Source organism: Belonocnema kinseyi, chromosome 9, assembly GCF_010883055.1.
Source record: "Belonocnema kinseyi isolate 2016_QV_RU_SX_M_011 chromosome 9, B_treatae_v1, whole genome shotgun sequence".
Classification (NCBI taxonomy): domain Eukaryota; kingdom Metazoa; phylum Arthropoda; class Insecta; order Hymenoptera; family Cynipidae; genus Belonocnema; species Belonocnema kinseyi.
Genome location: NC_046665.1, coordinates 1,592,140 through 1,606,041, shown reverse-complemented (window position 1 = coordinate 1,606,041; position 13,902 = coordinate 1,592,140). Strand labels below are relative to the sequence as shown.

General features: G+C 36.5%; 1 protein-coding gene across 2 annotated transcripts in view; it reads left to right on the top strand.

Moving 5' to 3' along the window:
* Positions 1-13,902, top strand: part of LOC117179408 (ATP-binding cassette sub-family B member 7, mitochondrial) — a 332,187-nt gene that overhangs the window by 214,326 nt on the left and 103,959 nt on the right. For both annotated transcript variants that reach the window (XR_004467918.1, XM_033371167.1), the window contains exons 6-8: positions 405-579; positions 5,253-5,410; positions 5,523-5,686. Coding sequence is in view for 1 of the 2 variants with exons in the window: in XM_033371167.1 (XP_033227058.1) it covers positions 405-579; positions 5,253-5,410; positions 5,523-5,686 (497 nt within the window). In the remaining variant the exon portion in view is untranslated. The remainder of the gene's footprint in view (positions 1-404; positions 580-5,252; positions 5,411-5,522; positions 5,687-13,902) is intronic.

Sequence of the window (13,902 nt, the reverse complement as noted above, 5' to 3'; positions counted from 1 at the left end):
TAATGTGTTTACTAAATCAACGGGAAAACTTCTTACGTTCCTAGATTTTTTGTGCTTGGGCCTTAAATCGATAGAATTGAAAACTGAGGCTCTATATCTTTTTTTTTGCAAAGAACTTCTGCGAAATAATGTTAGAACGACATTTTTAGCATTCTATAATTAATATTTTAAAGCACTGATATTTATTTGCGGCTGTCCTTTACTTAATATAAGTTTTCACGTAAACTACTCTGTACAATTTACATAGGAAATCACGTTTTATGGAATTGTCTAATTTTGTTTAATAATATTTCGTAGTGAAAAAAACTGTGAAATATAAATTGTATAGGCTTCTTTATAAATTTGTTATCGAGGTTTTGGAATAATGTTTAATCAATATATAACTATGCACCTGTTTCTTGCAGTACTTCAATAATGAAAAGTTTGAGGCGGAAAAGTATGATGCTTCTCTAAAGAAGTACGAGACTGCTTCATTGAAGACGAATACCAGTTTAGCCATGTTAAACTTTGGCCAACAGGCTATTTTCAGCACTGCTCTAAGCTTAATAATGGTCTTAGCAGCTAGAGACATCATAAATGGTATTATTTATAGAACGAAAAATATATTTCACTAAAGTATTTAAATGTGTAATATTGATTTTGTAACAGATGCATTGTAATCGTGATATTGCACGTATCTAAAGCTGGATAGTGCAGGGTAGTGAAAGTGACGCATGCTTACTGCCACAAATTACCCTTACACTCAACTATGATTCTGGCTGCCGGATCTTCGTCCGGCTTCTCGCTTGGCTGCTCCTGTCTTCCCCTTGAGTGTCCATTGACAAGGTATATGCTCGAACAGCCGCACAGTGGGAAAAAAAGCACCTTTTTTGGACAAAAATCGACTGACAGTGCAATTCTTAACAGATTTTGATATTTTTTTTTTAGAAATTACCGTAAGGCTTCCAGTTATAACAAGTAACTGCGAATATTTTAATTCGACTTAACGTAAATTTTTCATTTAACAACAAAGTTACAACTTTTTGTTGCTAAACTTTTCCGTGATACCATTTTTTCTAAGACTTTCAAATTCATTAAAAATGGTCATATATCAATTAAATAAGTAACTAAAAATAATTTCCAGTGGGTTAGAGTAACTACAAAACATGTTAATAATGTTATAAACAAATTAATTCACAAAAGTCATTTTTTCGTGATTTGCAATGATTAGCTAATTTTAACCCATAGCTTTTGTATAAAGTATCACAGATAATGATGTGCGCTTACAATAAGTTAGGAATAGATAATAATTGCCAATTATTTAAACAATTTTTATAAAAAAATGCACATTTGGACCATTTTTTTCATGAATATCATTGATTTTTTTTGCGGAATCAACTTGAAATGTCTTACCAAAGACACCTTGCTATAATATTTTTCATAGTGATCGAAAACTGATAATTCTTTAAACAATTTTTATAAACAATTGCACATTTTGACCATTTTTTCATGTATAGGCTTGATTTTTTTGCGGATTCAATTTGAAATGTCTTGCAAAAGACATTGTCATACTGTTTATAGCCATTCGTGCTTCAGTGAGTGAAAATCGAGCTCACTTATTGGAGATTGTGATACTCTCAGCCATTTTTGATTAATGCGGACCTGAAAAGGGCTGTTTTCAGGCAGGCATTCATACTTCAGTAAGTAAGAATCGAGCTCACTCGTTAAAGATTGTGATACTTTCAACCATTTTTGACTCATGTGGCCCTGAAAAGGGCCGTTTTTAGGTAGCCATTTATGCTTCAGTAAGTAAGAATCGAGCTCACTCCTTGGAGATTGTCATGCTTTCAGCCATTTCTGACAGAGGTTTCATCTTCCTGGATTCTACTTTTCTATAACTGCTTATCAAAAGGTCGGAATGGAGCAGAAGATGATGAAGAACATCTAGGTTCGTCATTTGTCTGTCAGACATTCTGCTGTTATTAGCTCTAACTTTTCTAAAGATCTTATTGTTTCCCTCTTGCGACTCTTCTGAATACCAACCAATCGGTAGCTCAAAAGATTGAATTATATCACTTCTATGAATAAGCAGCTTATGTACTGATGGTGGCATTTTATACCAAGGATAAAGATTTATACAAAAATCAGCGGTTTCCAAACAGTAAGTCTTCAATTTCGCACAATTAACTATCCTTCCGCACGTTATAACTTGTAATATATCGTAGAATCTGGTCAAATCTTGATCCAAACCGGTTATTTTAGCAACCGATTTAGCTTTTCCCAATAAGGAACGGGCAATATTTCCGGTATTTGTTATTCCATAACTCTGCTTCAACACATCAACTGTTAAACCCAGTTTGGATCTTAATTGTCTCTGAAAACGTTCCTTTCTTGATTTTTTCATTTCCTTTTCTTCTTTTTTTCTTGCTGAAAACTTTTTATAATCCATATTGTAGGAAACATGTAATAAATATTCCAGAACACGAATTCAGGCATACAACGTCGAGAGACCAAATTTAAAATGTGCCTCATTGCATGGAATTTTAGCTACATATGGTAAGTTGTTAACATGTTTTGATCCAACTCCACAAATATTGCCGCGAGAAGATGCTTTCTGTCCAGTTAGAAACATACCTTTCCATCAATCATCGTACACTTCAAGTCAAAGCTGATATCAAAACTCATTCCCCTGACACCAATGGAATAGGTACGAACTTTTTCCAGCAGCTTTATGTGATAGTTGTACTCTTTCTTTACAACAGAATCAGTTTCTTTAAGGAAATTAAATTTAATTGTCCTACAGAAATTGACAGATGAAGGTGTTTTGTTCGTCCAAATAATATCATCTTCTGCTTTTAATTGAAGAGGGACGAAGGAAATAAAAAAGAAAGATTTATCCGTGAAAAGGCTCTTGTGATAGCTGATGTTTTCTTCACTCTCAGAATCACTGTTATAAGATTCATCGTTTGCATCCACATCATCACTCTTCTTTGACCACTTTTGCCGTGTCATCTGATGCGCAGAAGCACCGTCCATACCCCACTTTCCAAAGAGCACTAGTTTTTTACCAAAAAGATTAGCGAGATCATCAACTGTATGACCCAGTAAACTTATGAAATGGACACTTGCTCCTAAATTAGATGTCCCTATATGCTCACCGTTTCCTGGATACAAAACTTTTTTCGCTTCAGTGATCTTTAAATGCTCACCGTTTCCTGGATAAAAAACTTTTTTCGCTTCGGAGATCTTTAAATGCGTCGGATATAAATCATTGCCAGTTATTTCTTCATTGCACTTTGTTAGCTTGTCGTATTTCCTCTTCGACAGATCTAAATCCACGTACATCGCTAAGATTCTTTGCAATTTATTCTTGTCATCATCTTCCTTACGAGACTGCGTCCCAGATTCGCCATCGGACTCATTTTTGATCAATGAAAGTGCTTTGGATAATTTTTCCTTGCTATAATTTAAAGCAAGTTCTTGGACGCGCCTTTTCTTCGTCTTTTCGGATCCATCTTCAAATGATAATCGTGGTCTTCCTCTCTTTAGAACATTAGTTAAACCTTTTGTTTGGATAGGTGGGCAAGGAAAAGGTACCTTGAACTCTTCTTCTAAGAATGCAGCATGATTTTGAACAAACAATGCTTTTTTCCTATAGACACTTTTTCATTTTCTTTTATACAAAGGCATAAAAGAGTCAACCAATTTTTTTCTTATAACCATTAACCATTAATTGTGGATCGCTATTCCAAATGATGTCACATAAGTGCTGATTTTTTATTCTGTATTCCATGTTAAAAAATACTTCGAAGGATTCCCTCAATATCTCCGTAGAAACACGCAGTCTATTTGTGAACATCTTCCATGAAGCAAAATAAAACAAATGTAGAAAAACAAATCAACAACGACTTGAAGTTGCTCCTGTTACATTCAACTGTTTTTAGGTATAGTTGATACCAAAAACAATTTATTTGTAGCTTCAGAAACTTCAAGTCGTTCCTGATTTTGTTTGCTTCATTTGTTTTATTTTATTTCAAGAAAAATTTATTTGCAAGCAGTCTTTGCCAAGACATTTTCAGTTCATTCTGCAAAAAAAATCTAGCCAATTAAAAAAACGGTAGAAATGTGCATTTGTTCATAAATTTTTAAAAAATAATTACTATTTTCTGTCAATATTAAAAATATTTCAGCAAAGAGTCTTTTGCAAGATATTTTGCATTGATTCCGCAAAAAAAAATCAGAGCTATTCATGAAAAAATGGTCAAAATGTTCATTTGTTTATGAAAATTGTTTAAATAATTGGCAATTACTATCTATTCCTAACTTATTGTAAGCGCACATCATTATATGTGATACTTTATACAAAAGCTATGGGTGAAAAATAGCTCATCATTGCGAATCACGAAAAAATTACTTTTGTGAATTAATTTGTTTATAACATTATAAACAATTTTTGTAGTTACTCTAACCCACTGGAAAGTATTGTTAGTTACTTATTTAATTGATTTATGCCCTTTTTTAATGAATTTGAAAGTCTTAGAAAAAATGGTATCACGGAAAAGTTTAGCAACAAAAAGTTGTAACTTTTTTGTTCAATAAAAATTTTACGTTAAGTCGAATTAAAATATCCGCAGTTACTTATTATAACTGGAAGCCTTACGGTCATTTCTAAAAAAAAAACATCAAAATCCGTTAAAAATTGCACTGTCGGTCGATTTTTGTCCAAAAAAGGTGTTTTTTCGCACTGTGAACCGTGCCGTTTTAGAAGTTGTTAATATCGCACATCTCTGTGCATAGACTGTTCCGAGGTCAGAGATTATATAAGTGGTCCTGAGTATTTACATGAAAAAACGCATCTGATTCTGGGCTGCGCAGACTCGAAGTCTGTTCAGAATCGGGCATTGAGCTTATTTATCCCTTGGAAATTTTAGTTGAGAAAAGAAACTAAGTAGCTTTAGCAATAAATTACATATATACGTTGTTTGATAAGTAAATATGTAATTTTCAGCTAAATCGGAATTAGCACTGTCGACTATTTTGTTCAAATTTGTATTATTGGAGGTAGCCCTCCCGTATCCCTGTGACTTACATTCTTAAAAAATAACCTTCATAACTATTTTATGTTATCACGATTTCCATATACATCTGTTACATAAATTTCGTATGCGTCATGGGAGAATAGCGATTCCGACTCATGTGATTGCTGCACACACTCTTTGGAATCGCTCACTCATCCCTAGTTGCACAATATATTATTATTTTTTGTTTATCAGGAAACTTGACCGTTGGGGACTTGGTAATGGTAAATGGTTTATTGTTTCAACTCTCGATACCTCTTGGATTTTTGGGTTCTGTGTACCGGGAAGTGAGACAAGCTTTTATTGACATGCAGGCCATGTTTTCTATCATGACAATCGACCCTGCTATCAAGGTACCAAATGTTTTAAGCAGTTTGCTTGTTTTAAAAAAGGCTAGAAGATCTTTACCAAAAATTTCTTACTAGTGACCATACAAAATGTTAAATCCAAGTATATGTTTGACAGAACAAGATCAATGCAGATCCTTTTAGTGTGATGCCTAAGAACGCTGTAATTTCTTTCGACAAAGTTAAGTTTCAGTATGTTGAAGGCAAGACAATTTTTGATAATATGTCTTTTACGATCCCGAGCGGAAAGAAGGTGGCTATTGTTGGTGGTTCCGGCACTGGGTATGTTATATTAAATATGCTTTACACTCAAATGAGAAAATTTCGTATAGTCTATGGCAAAGTATTTTTTCTTTATTACTAGCACACTAGGTACCAACCAAAATAGGCAAAAAATATATTGCATTTTATGCCGGCCATAGACGCGAATCAAATACAATCTAGTTTTTGACTTGACACGCCACGCCACGCCGAATTCGTTTTTTCATTTCAATCTGCCGGTCGTCAAGCTCCAAGAATCTGATAATTAACTGATAAAATTCATTATAAATCTATAGTTGTAAAAGGATGCATAAAGAATCATTGTGGCATGTTAACAACATATATCGCTGATCAGACTGAGCCGCTTGGTCAGTCAATATTTTGGGACGTATATAGTCCAAAAATAAACTGAACAGTCTTAGTGAAATTGTTTTTAAGTTACTTCCGTAAAACATTTCTGACTGAATCAGTAACAGTGTTACTAGAAGTGATTAGCAAAATATTTACGGCCCTAATTGGTATTAGAATACGCTTAGCGCGTTCTTATTTTTGTCATATATTTTTGTGTAGTATGATACATTTCCTGTGACAATTTTCTGATTTTAATGTTCATAAGATAGTTACAAACTTTCTCCGAGATAGTTTCCACTGCTATTTTGAGCAATGGGGGAGTTTCTAGATTGCGCAAAAAAGATTTCCAAATTATCATCAAAGGACCCCGTAACACGCCTATAAGAAAAGTGATTTCCGTTAATTTGGCTGAATTATATATATGTTACGTCTCTCGTCAATCTGAACAAATATCTTAATGAGCACAAAGCCCAAAACTCAATGGGTCCCAAGATAAGACCGGTCGAAGTCAGTATAATGGGGGTACCGACTCTACAAGATCACTCGGTTATTTTCCTTACTCGTAAGCGTGGTTTCGGTTATTTGACTGAATTTTTAATATGTTACGCGTCTCGGCGTCCTAAACAAATGTATAAATGGGCACAAAGCCCAAAACTCGAAGGATCCCAAGATAAGGCCCCCCGAAGTCAGTATAATGGGGATTTTGACTCTACAAGTTTACTCGGTCAGTTTCCTTACTCGGAAGAGTGGTTTCGGTTATTTGACTGAATTTTGTATATGTTACTCGTCTCGGCGTCCTGAACAAATGTATAAATGAGCACAAAGCACTTGCGATTGTATACAAAAAATATAGAACTTGATTTAACAAATAAAAAATGTGAGAACTTGGAAATCTAAAAGAAGAATAAACATAATATTGAAAAACTTTATAACTATAACGACTGACAGACTGACGATGACAAAGAAGTTTAAGTTCGACTTTACAACTTTCGCGAAGTAATCTCTGAGTAATACTAATGCAAGCGGCAACAGCCATTCTTTTTTAATTCTTTCATTTACTTTATATTGGGGGTAGGTTTCCAATGAGGGTCAAGGGCCTAGTTTACGAGTAGAGCCGATACCCCCATCGCACTGACTTCGGCGGGCCTTATCTTGGAATCCTTTGAGTTTTGGGCTTTGTGCCCATTGAGACATTTCTTCAGGACGCCGAGTACCGTAACATATCAAAAATTCAGTCAAATAACCGAAACAAATCTTCCGAGGAAGGAAAATGACCGAGTGAACTTGTAGAGCCGATACCCCCATTATAGTGACTTTAGGGGGCCTTATCTTGGGACTAAAAATTGTTATGTCCGGGAATGACGAGTTTTGTATTTGGAGAGATTCTCGTATTAGCAAAGTAATGTAATTCGCCCACCTACATTTCTAGCAATTCATTGTCGGTAGCCTCGAGGAAATAAAATGCAGGCGTTCTGCATAGAAAATACCCTCGCTTAGGCATACGATAAGCTGTACTTGTTGCAATGATTCACCGAAAGTTCCGCGTAGAAGTGAGTTATTCCGCAAGGCAGTGCTATGGTGGTGGTAATCCCGTGAGGCAGACTATTCTCTAAGTACACGTGGTTCGATTGGCGAAGGGATGCCGCCGTTGAAACTAAGTATTCTACGTAAGTATCTATACCGTACACGGGCGGAGTGGGGATGGATGTTCTGCATGGCGGCAGCGAGTATGTATCCATTGCATCTACGTTGCTACGTTACATTTTATCCTTGTTACTGAGCTGATCGATTCTAATTGCTTCTCGCTGAAAATGCATGAATTTAATGAAATGATCGCGTAATGTCGGGACTGTACCGAAACGAAAACACTCACGTGACTCCGAGATACGCACATAATATTGGTATTGTTGTCCAATCGGGACTCAACTTACCGAACGAAATGTTTATTTTCTAGTTAAAAATAATGCAAAGGTTATCCAATCAATATGTGATTAAAAATTTTAGCTTATGTACAAGAGATTTTTAATATGTATCTGGTCAGATAGGAGAGTGATCATGATATGCATCTTATAAAATAGACGTGATGTTCAAAATATATGTTAAGGAATGGACATAGTGAGCAACAGATACATGTTAAAAACATTAAAATCAATTTCACATAATTGAATTTTTATTTTATTTCGTATTGTGAAAGAATCTGTTTTCGGGTTTGTTTTGACAGGAATCTTGACTTAGAATTTTTTAATTTACTTTCCCGGAGTCCCATGGGGGCTACGTCAATCTTTAAGCTTTTTTTACTAAGCCACGCCCATTGTCTAGAAAATACTCAAGGCTAAAACTGTAACATTTCTTAAAAGGTTCTTGAGTGTATAATTTATTGTTTATAAAATGAGGATATTGTTCTTGTTAAGACATTTCAGTATTAACAGGCCAGCAAAGCTACGTGGGGAAAAATTTACATGTTTAAAATGGGGAAAATGAGAGTCGACAGCAATTTACATTTCGTGATAGCTCATGGCCACGCCTCACCTGATGAAAATATAGCAGAAATAAAAGAACGATTTGAATCTGCGTCATTACGCCAACATTTTTAAAAATATAAGCAAAAAAAGGTAAAAATACGCAGTGCTCAGCCGTTCAGCCGATACGCTAGGTATTCGCATACTACAAGTAAAAAAATTAATTACTAACTTCAGTCGATTTAATCTGCTTGATAAAATTTCTAGAACTCTAAATTTTCAATTACAATTCGTGAAACCACGAGACAGAATTGACGTTAGCCATGTGGCCAAAATCCAGTCAAGAGCACGTAAATGACGCCGAATACGCCGAGTAGATTGAAAACAGGGGTTGACATGGCGATACCGAAAGCCCATTGAAAATTACTGATTCTTTCACCCGACACAGAAAATACAATAGACCACTTATCTTAAAGTCGTGACACGTGGCCATAAGTGTTATTTATCGCGGTTTTACTGGGAGCTAGTGTTATTTTTATTTGAGAGTTTCTTCCAGTAGGACTATGCGGTGTTTGTGCCGAATGATGAATGGCACCTGGGCGAGGTCTCTTGAACGGTGACTCTAGGATACCGGGCGACCTCTCAGAGTAAGCAGCCTTATCCTGACATGTGGGGCTTTACAAGGACGCACGAATCCTTTCCCTAGCTGCTCGTGGGAATAACAATGAAATCAACAAACCACCGAAAAGTTGTAAATGTGTTTCAAAACAATCGAACGCGCAGAGCACTAGTCAATGGGTCGGCAAACAATGCCGATCACCCTAAAGTTCAGGGTGCTGAAAATAATTTAGATGGAAACACGACGATGAACCGGCTAAACGCCCACATTGAGTGCACGAGTTTATTCAAGGATGACTTGTTAGAATGCTACGATGCCAGTATTATTTCTGGTAGAGAATGATTTATGACGCATATGCACACTCTGTGATGCCTCAAACACCCAGAGCTTCAGCGCGTTTCGTGTCAGTTGTTGCGAAAGCAACATGCATACCTCTTGCAAACTTTATATGTACGCGGAACACTGCCTCAACAACTACATGAACGATCTAAAAATGAAGATAAGGAAGCGACATTGAGACAAACCCCGGAAAGCATGCACCTTCTGAGAGATGATAATGATTTCAGGACAAGGAGGAACATTAACATACAGGTCCCTCCTAAGCCCCAAGATCTGCCTAAAGTGGATGCTTCCCTTCGTGAGGATATCTCGGAGGAGTCCGACCTCTGGATCATTCATTGTTTAGTATATGGTGCTGCGAGAGCTTTGGCTGATTCAAGTCGAAGGCTCAAATCAACGGTGGATCAAAACATCCAAAAACACATGCATCAACTGAAGAAGAAGATTAGATAGGCAAGATAGAATTCGTCCCGTATTCAGTGTGTGATGGACTACATAACATCTAGTAGAATGTTCACGAAAAGTGTTCGAAAGTTCGCCCAAGAACTGAACACCTTCAATCACACACTGAACAAGTCAAAGCTGCTGACAATGAAGCAGCATATTGTTTACAAAATACAGGTTTTATCTGATGCAAGGAGGAGAATACAGAAGAGGAAGAAATGGAGTAGGGAGAAGTAACCGTTTTTCGCTGGCCCATCGCGCCTTTTTAGCGTTCCCCTCGTTTCTGACAAAATCCACGCAAGCTCAAAATGGTAGACTGTTTGGAGAGAGTTATACACGATCCCGAAAACACTAGAGTTGAAAGAAGTTACTGATAATATAATCCGCTGAAAGGAGTTTTGCTACAAGCTTATAACATCTGAGGAGAATTGTCCATCAGTCACTGCTGAAGAAGTGAAAAAAGCACTAAGGGGTTCGAAGAACTTTTCCGCTGCAAGATCAGATGGTATCAAGAACTTCTGGTAGAACAAGTTTACTTCTACACACCAACATTTGGCCCGCATACTCACCTCATATTAAAAGTATGAAACGCCCATTCTGCAGTGGCTGGTGTTCAGACGTACTATACTCCTACCGAAGAAAGGCAACTTGTCCAACCCAGAGAATTACAAGGCAATAACTTAGTTGATCACACTGTATAAGATTTGATGCTTCTTAGGACCACGTTCAATGGCTTCGAATGTGAATTTTCCTCATGCGTGTGCAGTTCAATAATTAAATGTATGATAAAATCATTCTTACGCAACAGATATAATTTTGAGTATTTCTGACTTTAATCAGTGTGGGCGTATAACTGGCACAGCGGGACAAGTGGCAGCAAAAAAAGGAGCCTTTCTACGACAATAGTAATTTCAGAAGCAAGCTAATGCCCCGAACAGATGTGTTTGAATGAAGGAGGCCCGTTTCAACGCCTTCAAAGAAATAGTTCTGTCTCAACGTCTTCAAGATACATCTCCAGAGCGGGTTCGCAGGGAATAGAAACTCCATCGCGAATATTAACACGATTAAGAATATTTTGCATAGAAAAATTTTTTTAAACTATAGATTTTAAAAATATCAATATATTAATTAATATTTTATAGAAATATTGACAATATTTCCAAATTGTAAATATTTGTTCATTTTTTTAGACACTTTTCCTTAATAATGACATTGGAGGGACAAAATAGTAATAACAATATGAATAAAAGGGGAGAAAAGGTAAAAAGTATAGGAAAAGGGGATTGGTCAAGGCAAGGAAAAGAAAAGTTTAGAGAAAAGGTCAGAAATATCAAAATGAGAGAGGAAAATGTTGACGAGGAGACGAAAAAGTGATAAGAGGATTAGAGTGCACTAACGAAAATAAATTTAGTGAAGGAGGGAATGGAAGTGGATGGGATGAGGGCTTTCAAGAGGAAAAAAGGAGGTCAGAAAGCAATAAAGAAAGTTAAGAAAAGAACAAAGTAATGGGGAAGAATATCGGAAAAAAAGAAAGAGTATACTGAGTTGTGTGATAAAAAGAAAGAGAAAGAGAATAAAAGATTTAAGGAAGTGGCGGAAAAGGCTAGGACGGATGAAGAGGTATGGAAGGTAGTAAATAGAGAAAGAAAAAAAAGAAAAAGAGTAAACTAAGATATTAAAATGTTAGAATGGAAAAAATATTTTTTGGATTTGCTAGTAGGTGTAGAGAGACAAATTGGGAATGGAGCGAAATATGGTAAAAAAGAGATGAGGAAGAGGACATAACATGGAACGAAGTAGTCAAGGTTTTAGGAATAATGAAGGATGGAAAGGCACCTGTTATAGATAAGATTGCAAAAGAAGTATGGAAATATGGAGGGACAGAACTAGAGGGATGGGGATGAATAATATGTAATCGAATATGGGGAGAATAGGGAGGGGGGCAGAGTTATAGAAAGAAGGAGTATTTATACCAATAGTGAAGAAAAGCAAAGGAAGGAAGGTTAAAGATTATAGGGGTGTGACGCTAATGCAATGGTAGCAATTTTCGTGAACTTGACTGGACGCGTTTGACTCATTAGAGTGAGGCGAAATAGAGAAAGTTATGGTGAGAAATTGGATAAGAGAGGGATTAATAAAGAGAGTATCGGAAATTTTTAGAGACACAAAAAGCAGGGTAAATGTAGGAGAACAAGTAGGAGAGAATTTCTGGTTGGTGAGAGGAGTGAAAAGGGGATTGATCAAGGCAAGGAAAAGAAAAGTTTAGAGAAAAGGTCAGAAATATCAAAATGGGAGAGGAAAATGTGGACGAGGAGACGAAAAAAATTATAAAAAGATTAGAGTGCACTAACAAAAATAAATTTAGTGAAGGGGGGAATGGAAGTGGATGGGATGAGGGCTGTAAAGAGAAAAAAAGGAGGTCAGAAAGGAATTAAGAAAGTTACGGAAAGAACAAAGTAATGGGGAAGAATATCGGGAAAAAGGAAAAAGTATACTGAATTGTGTGATCAAAAGAAAGAGAAAGAGAATAAAAGATTTAAGGAAGAGGCGGAGAAGGCTAGGACGAACGGAGAGGTATGGAAGGTAATAAATAGAGAAAGAAAAAAAAAGTAAACTAAGATATTAAAATGTTAGAATGGAAAAAATATTTTTTGGATTCGCTAGTAGGAGTAGAGAGACAAATTGGGAAGGGAGGGAAATATGGTAGAGAAAGAGATGAGGAAGAGGACATAACAAGGAAAGAAATAATCAAGGTTTTAGGAATAATGAAGAATGGGCATGGATAATATGTAATCGAATATGGAGAGAAGAGGGGGGGGGCAGAGTTATGGAAAGAAGGTGTAGTTATACGAATATTGAAGAAAAGCAAAGGAAAAGAGGTTAAAGATTGTAGGGGTGTGACGCTAATGCAATGATAACAATGTTCGTGAACTTAAAGGCGGCGTTTGACTCATTAGAGCGAGGCGAAATAGAAAAAGTTATGGTGAGAAAGGGGATAAGAAAGGGATTAATAAAGAGACTATCGGAAATTTTTAGTGAGACAAAAAGCAAGGTAAATGTAGGAGAACAAGTAGGAGAGTTTCTGGTTGGTGATAGGAGTGAGGCAAGGATGTCCTCTGAGCCCACTTTTATTTAATATATTAATATCAGACTTGGAAGAAGAAATGAGGCGAAAAAGTTCGGGAGGCGTTAGGATAGGGAAGGAAAAGATATATACACTCGCATACGCAGACGACATAGTGTTGATGGCAGAGGATGAAAAAGGGATAGCGGGAACGAGGGCATGGAAATTTGAAACGAAGCTGTGGGTGGGAAAGGGAGGAGAGCTGGCGAGGAAGTGTTTGATGGACGGAGAAGAGAGGCGAGGGAGGGCGATCGAATTAACGAGATGGGAAGAAGAACAGAGGGAGTTCCTTAAAGCTAGAGAAATAGAAGACGGGACTGGAGTAAACTATAAAGAATTGGAAAAAAGGAGAGGAAAAAACAATTAATGGAAAGATGGGGGATGATTGAGGAATCAAAATAATTAAATGGTATAAATTGATAAAAAAGGAAGGAGTAACAAAGTATTTAGAAAAGGGATGGGCAGAGAGAAGGTCGTCCAGAATAGCAAGATTTAGATTGGGAAACGAGGTAAGAGAGGGGATGTATTGAGAAAAAGGAGAGAACAGAAAGTGTAGAATATGTGAATGGCAGGAGGAAACATGGCAGCATGTATGGGAAGGATGTAGGAGAGAAATGGGAGATAAAGGAAGTTGGCAAGAGAATAGTTAAGTAGACTAAGATGCGTTTGCGTTCTCATGCTCTCTCTCTCGCTTGCACCCTCGTTTTCGATCGCTATCACATGAAATAGAGATAAGGAACTAGATATAAGACTATGTAAATAGTTGTAAATAATTGTATATATAGTAAGGATAAGATTTTATATATATATTCGGTTTTGATTCCTCTAGAATCAAACTGAAGGGCCTATGACAAAGCCACCGAACGCGTCCTCGGGTTGCGGATAGAGGGTCCCTGTACCA